The sequence below is a fragment of the Ctenopharyngodon idella genome, chromosome 8, assembly GCF_019924925.1.
Source record: "Ctenopharyngodon idella isolate HZGC_01 chromosome 8, HZGC01, whole genome shotgun sequence".
In the NCBI taxonomy this organism is placed as follows: Eukaryota; Metazoa; Chordata; class Actinopteri; order Cypriniformes; family Xenocyprididae; genus Ctenopharyngodon; species Ctenopharyngodon idella.
In genome coordinates, this window is record NC_067227.1 from 8,982,018 (window position 1) to 9,001,729 (window position 19,712).

General features: G+C 39.8%; 1 protein-coding gene and 1 long non-coding RNA gene across 2 annotated transcripts in view; one reads left to right on the plus strand and one right to left on the minus strand.

Annotated features, from left to right (window-relative positions):
• LOC127517982 (cationic amino acid transporter 4-like) lies at positions 1–12,224 on the minus strand. The gene is made up of 5 exons (XM_051904232.1): positions 12,110–12,224; positions 9,710–10,788; positions 7,855–8,600; positions 6,214–6,322; positions 1–4,222 (listed from the first exon to the last, which is right to left on the minus strand). Exons 2-5 carry the CDS (start codon positions 10,689–10,691, stop codon positions 4,026–4,028), a joined length of 2,034 nt encoding a protein of 677 aa, XP_051760192.1. The 5' UTR covers positions 10,692–10,788; positions 12,110–12,224; the 3' UTR covers positions 1–4,025.
• LOC127517984 (uncharacterized) overlaps positions 12,139–19,712 on the plus strand; it is a 15,972-nt gene continuing 8,398 nt past the window's right edge. The window contains exon 1 of the long non-coding RNA XR_007931418.1: positions 12,139–12,224. This is a non-coding gene — a long non-coding RNA (uncharacterized LOC127517984). The remainder of the gene's footprint in view (positions 12,225–19,712) is intronic.

The window sequence follows — 19,712 nt, forward strand, 5'->3', positions numbered from 1 at the left end:
TGATGCTTCAAAACATTTATTCATCACTATATAATACAATCTCTCATAACAGAAAGTTACAAAGACAGAGGTATATGCTCATGACACAACAAAGAGGAAATTTCTTAATAAGAGATGAGAGTGCAAGTGAGAAGGGCATAAACAAACCAAGCTGGTTTACAGGAAAATGTGTAGAAAGAGGTTAAGACAATAACAGGTGCTCCAAAATTTCTTTAAAACAAGATCCCAGCTTTATAATCATTTTCATCTTTGATTCAATAATCTTAAATTCCACAAAATTACAGTCTATACAAGTCCAAAATTACAAGTCTACAGTAGCTGTATGTAAAACTTTGGGAATGCTTCAGTATCTGAATCATTAAGGCCATTGGTTACATGTGCTATACAAACATATAGATTTAATATTTACTTGTTAACTGGGACTTGTGCCTTCATCTAGTCTTCAACATCCTCTTTAAGCAACTATGTCTGGCTGACAGAAAGACATGAAGTGGATTATACAGCAAAGTGGACTGGCAGACAGTTTTAGATACAAATTCAAGACAGCTGTTGAACAAAAGTAGAAAACAGACTTGGAATATAAACCTCCATTAGAAGCGCCTGAACAAACACCAGGGCAAGTGCACTCAGTAAAGGGAGTATTTTATATCAATATTCTGAAGCAGTGGATGGGCAGCCACAATGTGATGTGTTGGGCCTTTTACCCTAATCATGTGATTGATAAAAATGGTATGAAGGACATAAACAGGAATATATAATGACATTTTGGAATACAGAGAGGGAGCAGTCACATTTTTTATATAAGAGAGGAAAAATTAGAAGTTTGCATGATTAAACAAAAACAGGAAGTAGAATAACACATCATGTTTCTGAATGTGTGTAGTGCTGTACAATAATCTCCAGCTGCACTGACTCTCTCTACAGGGATAATCCGGGTCAATCTGTGAGGAAGGGAACGCTGTAAATCTAGGGGGTGAGGGAGATTACAGGGGCTTGTGAAGCGGAATATCCCATACTTGCTTTTGTATGGAATATTTTTTTTTTTAAATCTGCTGTCCAGCCAGTATCTATATATGTATAAAATGCACTCTTCCATTATGCTTGTACCGAGGAAAGGGTCCGTTCTGTGCTTGTTTCTCAATAATACAGTGTTTACGAGAAGTATAAATTATTATTAATTAGTTTCAGTTAGATCCTATGCCTTTATAATGCATCCCAACTAAAACAGATAGTCCACTTTGAAAAACTCAAGGTGAAGTGCTCTGAAGGGCACACTGGTGATTTTGGGGCCAGTCATTCTCAACACTGTGTGTATGTGTGTGTGTAAGTTTGCCAATATAATTTTGAGTATTCTATTCTCTTCTATTCTAACATGGTCAGAATAAAATTTAAAGCTCAAATACTACTGCACACATGGAGCTTGCTCAATGACAAATAGAAGTGTTCAAAGATAAAGGAAAATGTTTAAGGGTTCATTCACACTTGGCAGGTTTGGTTTGATTACAATGAACTCTGGTGTGATTGCATGGTTAGTGTGGTTCATTTGATTAAGTGTGAACGCTGACATCTGAACCCTAGTGCGCACCAAACAAGCGGACCGAGACCCACATTTTTAGAGGGTCTCGGTCTACTTTCAAACAAACTCTGGTGCGTTTAGACTAAAAATATGAACACAACAACACAGACCAAAGATAAACAAACTAAAAACAAGATGTGATGTCACAAGGTGTGACCCTATAAAGTATAGAATGCTCAAGCATACTTGGGTTCTCTCATCATAAGAGCTACATTGCCCATTAGAGTCCAGTACAGGCATCGAAATCATTTCTGCTGCTGTTTTGACTCCTTTACACATTTTATAAGCTCTATATGACTTCTCAGCTGGGAAAAATAAAAAGTTCTGTCACAGAATATGCATAAATAAAGCTGTCCAATCAGGTTGTGACCTTATCCTTATGCCTTTTCTTTTATATCATTAGGCTTGGTGTCAAAAATGACAGCGAACCAGGACTAAATGTATCATTTTCTTTTTTGGTCTGGACCAAAAGTGTGAACACACCCTTAAATGCATGTGTCATGTTCTTGGAAATGAACTCTTTTCAAATAGTTTTTCAAATATTTATAGTATTTTTTTCTAAGAATAAAATTATTTCTTTTCAAGAACTCCTTTTAATGAGTTTTTCTTCTTAATTCTGAAATCAGGATTTGTATCACCCTGTCATTTTATTATTATTATTATTTATATTAGAAACTTGTTTATCATAAAAGAGGTATATTCAAGTAATTGTATGTACGAAATGTATTTTTATATATATATATTTTTGAATAAATTAATAGATTTGGACAATAAAAAAAATGTGTGTCACTGACCCAGATGCTAAAACAACCAGTCAGTTCCAAGGTACCGATGCCAAGTAAATGTCCCAGCTCTGTCACGCCACACTGTGTGAGTGTGTGTGAGAATAAGGGGAGTTTGGTGTGTGTGTGTCGATGTCACATGAGATGTGCAAATCTGAGTGTGGGAATAAGGATTAGTGAATGTTAGGGTAAGTGTGTTTGCAAAGGTAAGGCAAGTGAGGAGTGTCAGTAAACACAAATGAAACATGATTACTCAAGAGCAGCTTATACTAAGGTTATCATACAAACATATATGAAAAACATAAAAACTTAATTCACTTTAACATCATGAATAGTGAACATTATTAAAACATGATTTTGGTTGGAGGTTACACTGAAAAATAAATAAATATACAGTTATACTGTATTATAAAAATAAATATTCATGAGGTGCAGAAAAGCGATGGAAAACAAAACAGAGAGAAAACTGAGATTAGTGTGTGTTTAAGGAGTGTGTTTGTGAACCAGACACCCAAAAAACAATGTATGTGTAAAAATAGTAATGTTTGAGTAGATTCATGTGATCCATTAATGGTTCATGCCTTCTGTTAAATTAAAATTATGGCCATCAGAGTAAGTGTGTGTGGGGGTGGGAAGGGAAATAGATTTGAGTAGATCCACATGATCCCATAACAACATTTGCTAAGACACTCATAGACCTTTAAAAAGATCCTATATATTCTGTCTAACAACCAGTGATTGTCAGTATTTCCCACAGGTCTGCAGAAACCATAAAAATATATATGTTATCTGCCAGTAACTACAGCCACAGACTCTTGCATTATAAATGAATGTACCATCATACCTGTGTGTTTCAGTGTTTGGACTAAACAAATAAAAAGGTTTCCTCGGAATATGCTTAAGCAACAACTTACATCAGTGTTTGAATGATAAACAGCAGCCTGTCTTAAAGGTTTCAGCTTTCAAAGAGCAGCAAAGCGGATCCACTCGGCTCTATGTAAACACCATAAAAGACAATGGAGATACTGAATCCGGTTGGGCCACAGAATTATGGTGCACTTCACTTACTCTCATATATAATTTACATACAAGCCAGCATAATTGCTAAAAATAGCTTAACACAGTGGATATGTTACATAAGAAAGAAAGTAAATGGCCCACAGTTATGTTTAGGATACCGACAAAGGAAGTTGAATGCATACAAAACAACCACTTACTGACTTTAGAAGAAATATTTCATGTTCAGTACAAGTTTAATCTCACAGCCTTTGTGGCATAATGTTGATTACTACAAAAATGTTTTTACATTTGTCCTTCCTTTTTCTTAATAAAAAATTAGCAAATATCTGAGTTACAGTGAGACACTTACAAAGGAAGTGAATGGGGCCAGTCCACAAACATTAAAGTCCCTTACCATTTTGTATTAAAAAAAAAAAAAAGAGGTATGAGTTGAAATATTTTTTTGTGGAAATAAACATTACGCCACAAATGCTGGGCTTTACTTGTATCAAACCCAAACATTCCTTTAATCCATGATGAACAGTTTGGTTTATCTTGACATGATGACAGCAGTAGTAAAGGGAAGTGAAACATAAGAGAAAGAAAGCAAGAGTAATAGAACAGGCAGGCATGCAGGTGTACTGTAAACACACCTCAGCATGATCAGATCACCTGCTGGCAGGTGGATTGTCGAGGGTTGGTGTGTGTGTGTTGTGAGTGTGTCCTTCAGGCTGGACGTTCTGGACTGTCTCCACCAGGCTGCCGCTGGGAAGGACCACATATCGCGCTGCCACTTCCTGCCCCTGCTTTTCCCGTAAACCCTCCTTGCTGTGCCAGACGCCATACCCGAAATACACCAGAAGACCTGTGACAGAGGAAGAGGACAAATTTGATTATGTGACTCGGCTGGTTTAACTGTTTAAATGGTTTGTAGCAGTGTTGACAGGAGCTGAAGATAATCATGTTATTCTTTTCCCACAGATGAGTCCATAGCCAATTAATGCTGAGACACTAAAGACAAAAGCTGCCATGTCTCTTTAAGAGCATGCAAACTTGCGCATCCACCATTGAGCTATTAGCTTTGACTAAAAAAAAAAAAAAAAAAATATAGACATGTCATTTTCAATTTATAACTTGTTATAAAAATATTAAAATTGAAATTAAATTAAAATGGTGTTTGTATTCACCTGTCAGTTTGAACTCGAGGCTATTAGCTACAAGCAATTTCCAAACAAAATGTCAGTGTGTGAAAATATTTAAAGGAACAGTTCTGTAATGATGGGTCGACAGAATGTGGATCCATTTGCAGCTAATTTATTTAAAAGGACTTACAGAGCAGACAGGGCAAAGGCAGAGGCATAAACAGGAAGAGGCAAAGGTCGAGGCAGGCGGCAGACAAACAGAATCAGGGTACAGGCAAGGATCAGGGCAGGCAGCAAAGGGTCGCAGGGAATAAACAATCCAATCGGTAACAGGTAAACAGTCCACAGAAAAACGCTCAGAAATGATCACCACAGCAAATCAAGACTTCACGATGTGTGTGTGTGTGTCTTAAATAGTGAGTGTGATGCGGTGCAGGTGTGTGTGCAATCAGTCCCAGGAATGAGGGCCCATGGGAAACGTAGTCCGAATGAGAACTGATCAGTATTCCGGTGATGGCTCCCTCCGGCGGGTCGGAGGAAGAGCCGAGGGAGCCACATTCGTGACAAGTTCACTCAAAAATGTAAATTCTGTCTACATTTACTCTCCAAATCTGTGACTAACAATTTACAATTCAAAATGTTTCATGCACACAGCTATTGGATGTGTTTAAAAAACTTCAAGGGTACTTTTTTGTCTTTTTGGAGTTTGACAGTAGTCGCGTTTACACCACCCTTCAAATTGTGCAAATTGAAATAGTGAATTAAAAATACGCCCAATGGAAACACGTCAATTTTACAAAAACTCCCATATATCTTAAAAATGTTTTTTTGCTCGTTGGAGGTGGTTTTTCAGGCAATTTGAAAAAAAGAAAATTTAGCATAACTGCAATGGAAACAGTTTTTTCGCATTTACAGGTTACCTGGTGTATGTTAAAGATGACGTGGTAAGTTTGAACAGAAGACGAGACAGTTCTTTATTAAACTCATAAAAGACAAAAGAATTACGGGAATACTGGATTCTAAAAAACAAAGAAATGCCACAATTTATCAAGACCTTGAAGCAGATAGGAGGGAGAAACACCCAAAAGCACATCATACGTGGCTGCTCCGAAGTATAAAGGACTTTCCTTGCCATTAATGCTTGGACATCATGCCTACATCTCTATTAAAAACAATGGCTAGTGCGATGGCTGGGAAAAACTTCCACCTATCCATTGCCATGATTTTTGGAAAGACTTATCGCTAAAGGAAAAAAATTACACTTTAGTCCCATAACATCGGTTAATGGAAACGCCGTCATTCGCAATAGTTTTTTATCGACATTTAGAAAATATCACAAAAGTTTTGTGTAAATCTGTAATGGAAACGCAGCTTGTAATGGCTGCCATTCTCTTTAATGATAAGAAAAAAGTAGGTTAAACACTCAGCTTAACATCCCTTTTGTGTTTCACACAAGAAATAAAGACTTACAGAATGGAACAATATGAGGGTAGATACTTATTTTTGAGTGTACTATCACCATAAGAGAGGGATATATTTATTGTTTTCAGTAATTTTCTTTAATAAGATAATGCTGTTCTGTTCTGAGTCGGTCAGTTCATAAAGTGTATATGTCTCCTTTGCTGCTTTACTTTAGTACAGTAATTACTAAATTGATGTTTATGTAATTCACAATACAGTAGTGAAGAAGAAGTGGAATGTGATGAACTAGTACCTGCTGCGAGCCATATAGTGAAACGGATCCAGGTGAGAGGACTTAACTTCAACATGAGAAATACATTCAGAAGGATGCTGAAGCCAGGAACAAATGGCACCAGAGGAACCTGAATGATGAAACACATACTAGTGACTTATTTCTATGAATCTCAATCTCTGTGTTTAAATCAACTGGTTCAAGAAAACTATTCAGTGATTATTTTACATACATCTTACATGAACTGATTATCATGTGGTTCCTGGCATACTGGCATTTTTTTTTTTTTTGTACATTTATTTATATGGTTTTATTAATAAAGGGAGTTTAGAGTAAGTTTGTGTGTTTTTTTGGTTTGTTGCAGCCAATTCAGCTCCTAAAAACCAAAGTCATTGAAATTATCTAATTTACATTTACATTAAACAATGCTAAAATCTGTTTACATCTCTAGATTGAAACAATTTTTGCATGATTTTATATCAGATATCAGTATCCTCAGTTTACTCCCAAATGCTCTTACACAGCAAAATCCCCAGAGTTAAATCAACTCTGCTCAGAGTACATATGGTCCCCTCTCTAAATAGTGTTAAAGTAACACTGAAGCAGAGTTAAAGTTAATTAGATAATTAAGCAATTAATAAGGCTGTGACTTAAGTCACTTGTAGCTTTTGTGTTTTTTCTTATTTCTTCAGTGATTCTGCTTGTTAACAGCAGGTGTTCATCACTAATGCGCAATCATTTATTAATTGCTTAATTATCTCATTAAATTTAACTCTACTTCAGTGTTATTTTAACACTATTTAGAGAGGGACCATATGTACTCTGAGCAGAGTTGATTTAACTCTGGGGATTTTGCTGTGTAGTACTTATCGGATGTCACTCATTACACATTCAAGTTCAAAAGCTCAGTCAGTTAACATTTTGCAGATTCTGCAAGGTGTAAATAAACTTATGACCACAACTGTACAGTATAAGCAATTGTAACATTTCATGATGTAGGCTTGCACAGGACAAATATTAGACAAATATTTGCGTAGATAAAAACACACATGCTTTAATAATAAATGAAATTCAACTAATTACGTGTACCATACATTCATTCCCACAGTTTATTAAAGTGTAAAGTTCAACCAAAAATAAAATTCAGTCATCAATCACTCTCATGTTGTTCCAAACCCATAAGACTTTCATTCATCTTTTAAATAAATATTTTTAAATAAATATTTTAATAATTTCTGTCCTTCCATGAAAAATCTAATCAACCAAACCTTGGTTCAAAACGTTCATACAAAGAGTGCTCTGTGAATGTTCACTGATCAATATGTGAATATTTTCACTGATCAATATGTGAATAAAATCCTAAATTAAATTCATATGGATTTCTTTTATGATCTCTTTATGAACTTGTTGAACATCAGTTTTGGGAGAATACACTTCAAATGGAGGGACAGAAATTTCTCAAATTTTATTAAAAAATTACTTTATTTGTGTTCTAAAGATGAACAGAAATCTTATGGTTTATGAATGACATGACAGTGAGTAATTGATGACAGAATTTGCATTTTTTTTTGTAAACTAACCCTTTAACTATCTGTGTAAATATCTGTGGTTTTGTCTAACCAGGTGTCTATTCACCTCATTACAGCACTATTAGTAACTCACCTGGAAAGTCTTGTGATTGGGCTGCTGTTCATGGACCCAGATGAGAGCCAGACTGAGCAGGAAGACCAGACTGAAGATGACCAACAGCAGGGTGAAGCTCCACACAGGCAGATTCAGCTGGTTATTCCCAAAGACCAACACAGCACAAAGAGAGACTGCACTGACCATCAGAGCCAGCACAGAGAACGCCACCACCTCCCCTGGCTCACAGTCCCCCAGTATACGACCCAAATACGGTTCCCAACAAGCCTTCAGTGTTCCAGCAGCACGTCTCTCCTTCACCGCCTTCTGCCTCTCCACCAGCTGAAGTTTATCAGAGAAAGATTCATACTCCTTCGGCTCTCCGCTGTCCTGTGCAAAGGTCTGGGTCTCATTCACTGCCACAGATGGGTCCACCTGCTGCCCTGACTGGTTCAGTGAAGGTGTGGATGAAGCATCTGTCTTGATTCCACCTCCTCCAGATCCCCCAGTACTTTTATCCGATTGGAAGCGGAGCACTATGATGCTGGCCGCTACAAACGTGTAAGCAAGCAGAGTGCCAATAGAGAGGAACTGAACTAGTGCTTCTAGATCAAAGATGAGGGCAAGAAATGCCATAAGGCTGCCAAAAACAAGAATGGCGATCACTGGGACTTTGGTTACAGGGTTGACACGAGAAAAGACAGAGAAGAAGAGGCCATCCTCCGCCATGGCATACACAATCCGCGGGAGAGAGAAGAGGTTGCTGAGCAACACAGTGTTCATGGCTAGATGAAAGAGATTAGAGAAGATAGGAAACAGTATAAACTCCATAGTCCTCTTTTTAAAAATCTAACAATACTTCTTTATCTATATCAACATAACAATTATAGAGACTGCTATAAAGTTCAGTCATGTCTTCCAAACACACACACACACACAAAAAAAGCCCCATAATCTTAAATAAAATAATAAAAAAATGTAATATTTTTTACATGTCAAAGTGACCATATGAACATCAGTATGGATCTGTACACACACTAACGTTCAAAAGTTCGGGGTCAGTAATAGTTTTTTATGTTTCTGAAAGTCTCTTATGCTCATTATGGCTGCATATTTTAAACTGTATATTGCAAAGCTGAATTTTTCAGCATAATTACTCTAGTCTTCAGTGTCACATGACCCTTCAAAAATCTAATATTCTAATATGCTTATTTGGTGCTCAAGAATCATTTTATTATTATCAAAGTTGAAAACAGTTGTGCTGCTTAATATTTTTGTTATACTTTGATACCGTGATGAATAGAAAGTTCAAAAGAACAGAATTTACCTATTAATTTAGTACTAATTTTTTTAAAAAAACATATACTTTTTTATTATATCTATTTTATTTTATATATTTTTTAAGAAATTAATACTTCTATACAGCTAGGATGCATTAAATGAATCAAAAGTGGCAGTAAGACCTTTATAATGTTACCAACAATTTCTAATTCAAGTAAATGTTGTTCTTTTGAACATTCTATTCATCATGGTATCAAAGTATAACAAAAATATTAAGTATATATTAAGTATATAAATATTATATACAGTGTATATCCATCCTAGAAATTTATTGAATAAATTATTAAAAAAGAGCATCAAAAAAGTGATGTGATATTGCATCAAGACATGACTGAATAATTTGCTCATATGATTGGCCACTATTACCTAATTTTTTTTTGTGAATCAATAAATATTTCATAAAATAAGTGGTTATTAAATTAAACATTTTGTACATCTTTTGTCTTCATTTAATTGTGTATATTTGTATTAACTCAACCATCGACCACCCTGCTCTCTATATATTAACACTGGCCGTTGAAAACCTATATGTCAACCACTGACTTATACTCACCACAGATGGAGCCCACAGCCACGATGAACCCAGCCCAGCTATATCCCCGTCTGAAGAACGCATCTGACAGAGCTGAGTTTGGGTCGAGTGTATGCCATGGAACCATCAATGTAAGAACTGTGGACACCAGGACGTACGCTGTGGCCGCCAGGCCCAATGATATGGCAGTCGCTGCAGGAACAGCCTTCTGAGGATTACTGGCCTCTTCACTAGAAGCTGCTATCACGTCAAAGCCAACAAAGGCATAGAAGCATGTTGCAGTTCCTGCCATAATACCTGAAAATCCAAATGGGGCAAAGCCTCCCTCTCGGGCGCTCCAGTTGACTGGATCAGCCAATGCGAAGCCAAACACCAAGATAAAGGCAATGACTACCATACTGATGGCCGAAAAGATGTGGTTGAGCCAAGATGAGACACGAACACCAAATGAGATGAAAAATGAAGCCACTAGGAGGATTGAAGCCGCTAAGAGGTCTGGGTAATGAGTGAGGAAGGGCACGTCCCAACGCATAACATGACTTTCAGTGAAGTTCTGGATGCGGTGATTGAAAATAGAGTCCAGATAGCCACTCCACGCACGAGCTACTGCCGCCCCGCCTATCATATACTCCAAAATTACATTCCAACCAATCAGGAAGGCCCAGATTTCCCCAACAGAAACGTAGGTAAACATGTAGGCGGAGCCTGTCTTTGGTACACGGGCGCCAAACTCAGCATAGCACAGCGCAGCCATGAGAGACGCTACTCCTGCTATGATGAACGACACTACGACAGCTGGTCCTGCGGTGTCTTTTGCAACAGTTCCTGTGAGAACATACAAGCCTGAACCCACCATTCCTCCTACACCAAGCAGAGCGAGGTCCACTGTGGACAGACAACGTTTCAGTGATGTTGCCATCACGTCATCCTCCAACGTCTTTAGCCTGTTCAGCTTCTGACAGAACCTCATCACTGAAGAGCAGCCGGAAACACATGACGCCATCTTGATAGAGAATGAAGAGTTGGTAAAAGAGATGATAGGAAATAAACCAAGGTCACACCAGGTCCATAGTTTTCAGAGTCAAACAGGCCCTATAAACCTGAAATAAAAAAAACAGAGAATAAAAATATACTGAAGACCAAAGTCAGAAATTAATGGCTTTAATGAATGAGTGATGGATTTAGTCTCTTTGTATTGATCTGTAGTTATCATATGCACATGTAGGCCTATTGACTGTCTCAGTAGTTAACATATGGCTAATGTTAAGTGGTTGTAAATGAACAAAAGCAAAACTGATTCTAGCTCTGAAAACATTGAATATGAAGAATTTACATCCAGCAACTCCAAAATGTTATACAAATCTACTAGACAGTACACCACAGAGAGCTGTGTAATACAACATAGAGACCTGTCAATTATTCAACATGCATTTATTGTGTTATGAAATGTGCATTATTTACAGACAGGTACATCACTCATGGTACATAATTTTAATTGGTGGGCTTCCTTTCCCCTGGTCTCAATAAGTAGGCAATTACCTTAGTAGACAAAGTTTTTGGACAAATACTTTAAACCATAATTGATCTGTAATGTTTTAATGCCATGTATATAATAGGCCCTGTGTATTAAGTGACAATACCTTATGCAGGTAGCCAAAAAGCGCAGCCATAGATATGGTACAGAAAGAATTCTTAAAAAGTCTGAACTGAATTACTAATTTCAGCTATCATTATCAATCATTTAGACCTGGCATAATATCTTTTGAATATGTAGCATAAACGTTTAATAGTGTTTAATGCTTAATAAAACCTCTTCATTTTGATCAAATGAATCATAATATGCAGTTATGTGGAGATGTCAACTGAACCAATGTAACCAGGCCACAGTTTACACAGATGATGCTGCAGATGGTGATTCCCGTTCACATCACATCACATCCGCCGCCTCTCCTGACCCACTGCTGGAGCGAGCCCTGGATGACGTCATATCTGTCATCTTTATCTGAAAATCTCCATTGTACAGTGAATTTACAACTCACTTTACTTAAAAACTGATATGAAATACAAGCTACATGTTGATGTACCACCTTTCTCCATAAAACGCAGCACGAATAATCTGACTCAACATGTATTTCGTTCTGTAGTGATATTTCAAAGAGCTCAAATAAGCTCACATTTAAGAGCCAACGATATTTTCTCGGCGCTGTTATCGTTTGATTGAACTATACCGTGACAGCTGTCCGTTTTCACCCTCCCTTATCGCTAAAACCACAAGGTGTTGAAGCATCGTCACGAAGACAGGTGAGAAACTGCCTCGCTCTCTGTTTCGCATTAACGACAAATCTAAGCATTAAAAGCATATATATATATATATATATATGCACATTTATAGATAAATGATTTTAGGCTATGGCTTCTTACCTGTAACTGATTCTTGCGTTCATTCGTGTAGTGGTTGATGAAAGCGATGTTGTAAAGCGTCATTGAACAGAGCAGAGGGTGGAGGAGCGAACAGGAGCTGTTTCCGCTCTTAAAGGTACAGTACCTCATTAATGTATAATGTTTTGTATAAAACATCCTTTTATCTAATGCCCTTTTTCTGTACACAGACATGATGCTATTACTGATCATGAAATACTGAGCCACTTTCTATTGTTGGAAACTTAGATTTATTCTATTTATTCTATCTAATGTCCACCAGCTCTTCTCATAAAAAAATGTTATTTGAGTCCCCGGCCTATGTATTGTAGTATTTTAGTTAAACAATTTTTATTAAAATAATATATTTGCAATTTTGATGTTACCTTTCATTCAAACCTCTTTTTTATGCAAAAAATTTTATTCTACTAAGTTGCACGTTTAACAAAGTGCAAAAAGGTAAAACAAAAACAAAACAAAACAAAAAAACAGGGATCATATATCATATAGGCCTATATTTCATGCTTCTCCGTTCAAAATTAGCTGTGTATTTTTTAAAGCAAGTAAACAACAATTTTAATCACAAACATTTTATAATGTATTTTAGGAAACAGAATTTTTCCAAAGAGTTTGAAAGTTTTGCACTCTCTTCTGGAGCAACCTGTTGGCTAGTTTGTTCTGTATGAATTAAAAAAAAAAAAAAAATTAAACAAATTATGAGAGTTCTAAGCTATCTTTTCTTTAAACTGAAAGAGTCTCAGGCTGCATTACTCGATGAATATTCAGAATTAAATTGGTTGAATAATGTAAAGCTGCATGGGGACTGTTACTGTATAGAAATTAGCAACCAAAATAAAAGGCAAAGTTTATACTATCATAATGGTAATTCTAAGTGCATTTGTAGACATAATTGAGAGAAAGAAATCTAAATATACAGAACTTTATATGCTTACATTTTCTTTCCTTTATATAAAAAAGTATAGATTTTTTTTAAAAAGTATATAAAAGAATGAAAAGGAACAAAATAATGCATTGCAATAAAATGCAAAGCAGTTAATGCATATTCATAGCATGTATGTACAGTTTGTTTAAATGTCTTTACGCAGGCATTTTAGTTTATACTGTAAATGTACTACTTATAGTTAAACTATAAATTAATGTCAAATATAATGAGTACTTTTGTCCAATTGAATTGAGGTTGCTTGGCCCTTTTTTATTTATTTATTTATTTATTTATTTTTTGAATGATTACCTCTATGTGTCAGTATTGCAAAATCACCAGTTTTTATTTTTATTTGGTTTGGTTTAACCACAATGGCTGTTGTGACATGTCTCCGGGCAATTTTGGTTATAAGGGTGCAGAAACCTCAATATCTCAGCTCAGGATGCGGTTGTTGCTCCTTGGAACAAAAAGCAGTTCCTTGTTCAACTGTAAATGTAAAGATCAAGATCACTCAAGGATCCACTTTTAGTTTCAATTTAGGGGAAGTTTTCGATTCTCAGTTCTAAATGTATTTTTCAGAGTACCTGAAAGTAACTTGTACTGACAGATCTTAAAATATGTCAGTGCCATTGTTTAGTCTCAAGATGCACACCAGTAATGTTTTATTTTCTAGTGAATTATTTAAATTACTCAAGTTTAAATGACTCCAAGGACCCTTTTTGTCCAAGACAATATTCTAAGGCTTTTATCTATATACCTGATGTACATACCTAGCTCTGGTACTAATAAATGAAATAATATGATGTCAGTTTAATGTTGTTCATCATTATTTTTAGTGTTCTCTTTTAGAATATTAATAAAATTAATAATAATAATTAAGATTGTTAATATAACTGAATTTAAATAATATTAAGGCTTATTAGGTTTCCCTTCTGCTGAGGCCCCCTAGTGGTTACCTGTCCTTCAGTTTAAGATCACAGTTTTAGACCTCATTTGCAAGCAAGCTATTGTATGTCGTCACTTGTCAATCATAAACAAAATTACTGTAAAAAAAAAAAAAATAAATAAAAAAAACTGAACCATTACTGTATTATTGCTGTGATGCATAAACCAGATTGGAAAATTTCCAGATAGCTTATGCTGGGTACACGCTAAAAGATTTTTGAAAACTTATAAGATTTTAAAAATGTGAGAAACCACAAACAAGAGGACAAAAAAATCCTACATTTAACCGTTTTGCTCCTATAGTGTGTGGTGTGCCGTGATGTGACAAAGACAGCATACCACACACAAACAGATTTTCAACCAGAGTCTCGCAAAAGCTTTTACTTTGTATAAACACTCGTGCTGTTGCCACAAATCAACAAGCTTATCCTCCATCTCTGCTGTCCAAATTCAGCCGCTTGATGACTCCATGTCACTGGCGGCTTCTGAAACGGAGGAGTGGGCCGGTGATTCTGAAGACCCCGCCCACCTGCCGTCGCTGGAGCCCATCGACGCCAGAGCTGGGATGGACGCTGAGTTATTCTGCGTCCTCTCTAAAGCCGTCGAGGAACTCGATCTCGAGTGGGCTCCACCTGAAGAGCCAACGCGCAGCAGACTGGATGAGTAGTTCCTGCCGGGACGTCGCCAGGCCCCTCGCCAGCGCTCTGCGCCGTTCTTCCCTGAAGTTCACAACAAGCCTATTCGTCCGCGGGCCAAGCTGCCTCGGCGCTACACACCATGGCCATTCTCCAGGTGTTCCAAGCTAAGCTCCTCTGTTCCTTGGACAAGTCTGGTATTGACAAACCCTGCATTTCGCGACCTCCGCAGCGCCACGGATTTGGCCCTGTGCGCCACAAAAGCCACGGCCCATTGGACGATCCATGGCCAACCTGGTTGTGCTAGAGCACCACCTCTGGCTCAACTTGACGGAGATCAAGGAGATTGACAAAGTGGCCTTTCTCGACGCCCCAGTCTCTCCAGCCGGTCTCTTCGGGCCAGCTGTAGAAGGGTTCACTGAGCGTTTCACTGCAGCACAGAAGTCGTCCCAGGCCATGCAACACTTCCTGCCCAAACGCTCCAGCTCAGCCTCTGCCTCGAGTCACCCCATGACTGCGCCGACTCAGCATCAGAGCAAGCCTGCCCCTTCTACCTCTCAGGCAGCGCCCCCTAAGGAGCAGCACCAGCGAGCTTGCACCGCTAAGCGCTCTACCTTCCCGAGACGCCAGGGCCCCCGGCCAAGGATTGTGCTGGACCCAACGCCTCCAAAGTCTTCCTGATCCCACGGGAAGAAAGAGGAAGGGGCAACGTCCCGCCGCGGCCAGACCACCCCAAAAGCTCTCTTGCCTAGTTCCCCCGCCACCCCGTTCAGTTCCGGGTGCTAGGGACCAAGTGTTTTTTTCTGCGCCCTGGGCCCACTTCTGTTGCGCCCACGCAAAACGCCGTTGTTATGGTGAACACAATAAATATTTTACATTCTCAAAAAGAGAGTGATTTTCCTCTTCCACACTTGTCAGTGTTCAGGCCCCTGAACAGTGGTCTGTCATCCGACGTGGCAGGCCATCCCCGGGGTGTCAAAGTGGGTATTGGGGATAATAAATCACGGCTACTCTCTGCAGTTCGCCTGAAGACCCCTGTGTTTCCACGGGGTGATTCCCACTTTGGTAGAACCGGACGACGCTCATGTCCTCCGCGCCAAGGTGATGACTCTGCTAGGGAAGGGAGCCATAGAAATAGTTCCCCCCTCAGAAAGCGAATCGGGGTTCTACAGCCGTTATTTCCTTGTCCCCAAGAAAGATGGCGGTCTCAGACCCATCTTAGATCTCAGACTCCTGAACCTCTCTCTCATGAGACGGAAGTTCAAGATGTTAACATTGAAGCAGATCCTCACGCAGATTTGCCTCGAAGACTGGTTCTTCTTGCTGGATCTGAAAGACGCTTACTTTCACATCCAGATAGCCCCCCATCACAGACGTTTCTTGAGATTCGCAATCGAGGGCGTGGCTTACCAATATACAGTCCTTCCCTTCGGGCTGTCCCTAGCTCCTCACACTTTTACAAGTGCGCACAAGTGCATGAACGCGGCGCTTTCCTCTCGGAGACAGATGGGAATCCAGGTTCTGAATTACCTCAACGACTGGCTCATTCTGGCCCAATCGCGAACCGAGCTAGACCATCACAGATCCGTGCTCCTCAGCCACTTGGAGTGCCTAGGACTCAGGGTCAACTTTGCCAAGAGCTCGCTGCTTCCCAGCCAACGTATTACGTTCCTGGGTGCAGTTTTCGACTCAGTTCGAATGAGGGCTGTAGTCTTGCCAGAGCGTGCCCTGGCACTTCAGCAGCTCGCGGCTTCCACCAGGAACAAAGCCTGTTTCCCTCTGACGTTTTTCCAGAGGATGCTAGGGCTGATGGCTTCCACCTCCCCGGTTTTGCAGTTCGGCCTTCTGTGGATGCGGCCTCTGCAATACTGGCTGAAACTCCGGGTCCCACCTCACGCTTGGCGGCATGGCCGCTTTCGCGTCAGGGTCAATCAGGCCTGTTTGGCAGCCCTGAAACCTTGGATGAACCCTGTTTGGTTCAGTCGTGGAGTACCCCTGGAGGCGGTTTCCAGAAGGACTGTGCTCTCGACAGATGCGTCCAACTCGGGTCGGGGCGCTCTGTGCGAGGGCAGACCAGCCTTCGGCTCGTGGTCACACGAGGAGAGCCATCTCCACATCAATTGCCTCGAGATGCTGGCAGTGGATCGAGCCCTTCACTCCTTCCAGGCGATCCTGAAGGGGCACCACGTCTTAGTCCAATCGGACAGCATGACGGTGGTGTCCTACATAAATCACCAAGGTGGCCTTTTGTCCAGCCGCCTCTGCGCACTGGCAAGGCGCCTCTTGGAATGGGCATTACCCAGGCTGCGGTCGCTCAAAGTGATGCACATACCAGGCAGAACGAATCTGGGAGCAGATATGCTATATCGGAGCAATGTCCCCTCGGACGAGTGGATGCTCCACCCCCAGACGGTTCTCAGAATCTGGGAGATCTTCGGGAAGGCAGAGGTCGACCTCTTCGCCTAAGAAGACAACTCTCATTGCCCAACCTATTTTTCGAAGGACACAGATGCACTGACACACAACTGGCCCAGCCTCCTTCTTTACGCTTTTCCCCCGATCGCTCTGATCCCCCAGGTCATCAGACGAGTCAGGGAAGACAAGCACACAGTCCTCCTGGTGGCCCCACTCTGGAGGAGCCAAGTTTGGTCCTCGGAGCTATTCAGGCTTTCCACGAAAGCCCCATGGCCGATCACCCTGAGACGGGACCTCCTCTCTCAGGCGAACAGGACAATCTGGCATTCTCAGCCAGAACTCTGGGCTGTGCACCTATGGTCCCTCGATGGGAGCCTTTAAACCTCCCCAAGGACGTGCTAAATACCATTTCTCAGGCGAGAGCCCCGTCTACGAGACGCCTCTACACCCAGAAGTGGTCGGTCTTTGTTGACTGGTGCTCTGCACGAAATGAAGACCCTGTTGAGTGTGATGTATCCCCGATACTGTCATTTCTCTAGGAGCATCTGGACAAGGGCCTCACCCCTTCTATGCTCAAGGTGTACGTAGCAGCCATTGCAGCGTTCCACGCTCCAATTGCTGGCCACTCAGTGGGCCGAAACAGCCTCATTGTGTGCTGCGGTCAGCTGATCTGCTACTTGCACTAGAATCGGTCAAGCGTGTTGACGACCTGCAGGCCCTCTCCGTGAGCCCTGCATGCCTTGATTTTGGGCCCAACGACTTGAAGGTCATTCTAAAGCCCAGGCATGGCTACATCCCTAAAGTGCTCTCGACCCTGTTCAGAGCACAGGTCATTTCCCTCTCAGCGCTGCCTCCCTCGTCGGATGAGCGAGAGTTGGAATTACTCTGCCCGGTAAGGGCATTGAGGACCTACATTGAGTGGTCACAGCCGTTTCGGCAATCTGACCAGCTTTTTGTCTGCTTTGGCGGCCGCACCAAAGGGTCTCCGGTCTCAAAGCAACGACTCTCGCGTTGGATAGTCGACGCTATCTCTCTATGTTACTCATTTATGGGCCTTGATTGCCCCATCGGAGTAAGAGCCCACTCCACTAGAGGTATGACCTCCTTGTGGGCCTGGTCTAGTGGTGTTTCTATCAAAGACATCTGTGAGGCGGCCGGCTGGTCCTCACCGTCCACTTTTTTTTGGTCATAGAATTTTTATTGCAAAATCGCACTTTTTCATTTTGCAACATTCACATCTTACCCAACCCTATGATCCCAAACTAAAATAAAAGGATATATGAAAAGGTTCAACTATAGTTGGTGATTAAATAAGTAAATAAAATTAGTATACATAAAAAAAAGAGAAGAAAAAAGAAAAAAGGAATAAATAATAAATTAAAATAATACAAAAAATAATAATAATACAAAACTACTTCTCAAAATAGTAAAGGAGAGAAAAAAAAAGTTATACCTCCCCTCAATCTACCTCCAGGGTACGTATATCATTAAAATAGGTAATAAATTGTTGCCATTTTTCAAAAAAGGATTCCCCCCTGCCTCTAATATTATACTTGACTTTTTCAAGTTTTGTGACTTATGCGCCCTCCAGAAGCTTGCGTTCTGCAAGTGAACGGGCGTCTTGTGGTGCCATCCCAAAGGGGCACAAAATCACTCTCACGGACCTTCTCCTGGTCTGTTCCTGGTTGGTGGAATGACCTACCACACTCTATCCGAGCAGCTGAGTCTTTAGCCATTTTCAAAAAACTGCTAAAGACATATCTTTTTTGTCAACACTTGACCCAGTAATATAGCACTTCTATTTATATTTTACTTCTCTTTTTTTGATTTTCTATTCTTTCTCCATCTATTTGCATATATATTAAAAAAAAAAAAAAAAAAAAAAAAAAAAAACAACCTTGCTACGAGCACTTTACAGATGAAACTGTGACTTGACACAGCACTTACATACTGTTGTACTCATGTTGATTTGATTGCTTCTACTATTCTCATTTGTAAGTCGCTTTGGAGAAAAGTGTCTGCTAAATGACTAAATGTAAATGTAAAAAAAAGATTAAATCTTTAAGCCACACTGATATAGAAGGAGGTTGTGGAGAGGTCCAAGATAACAATATTCTGCGCCAGGCAAGCAATGATGCAAATGCTACAACACTACCTTGCTTATGGTTTGATGGTTTGAAATTTGATTTTAAGAACATCAGAGACAATTTCAAAGAAGGAGTTCCAAAAATTCTGCAGTTTGGGACAGAGTGCAAACATATGGCTGAGGTTACAGGGTGAAAGTTTGCATTTTTCACATATGTCGGAAACGTTGGGATATATCTTCGATAGTTTAGTCTTAGAAAGATGAGCTCTATAGACCATTTTAAATTGTATAAAACTAAGTCTCGCACATGACGTGGTAGTGCATATATTATCCAACACCCTGTCTCAGTAACCATCGTCAAACTTTTGTCCTAATTCCTCTTCCCAAGCACTAGTGATTCTGATATTATAAGAGTTGTCCTTTGACCAAATCAAGGTGTATATTCGAGAAATAACACCACTCACATGGGGATTTAAAAGATTTTGAAGGTAAAGAGGGAAACCCAGAAAATAGGGATGAGGCACAGTGCCTAACTTGAAAAAAACGAAATAGGTGAGAGGGAGGTAAGTTGAATGTCAAAGA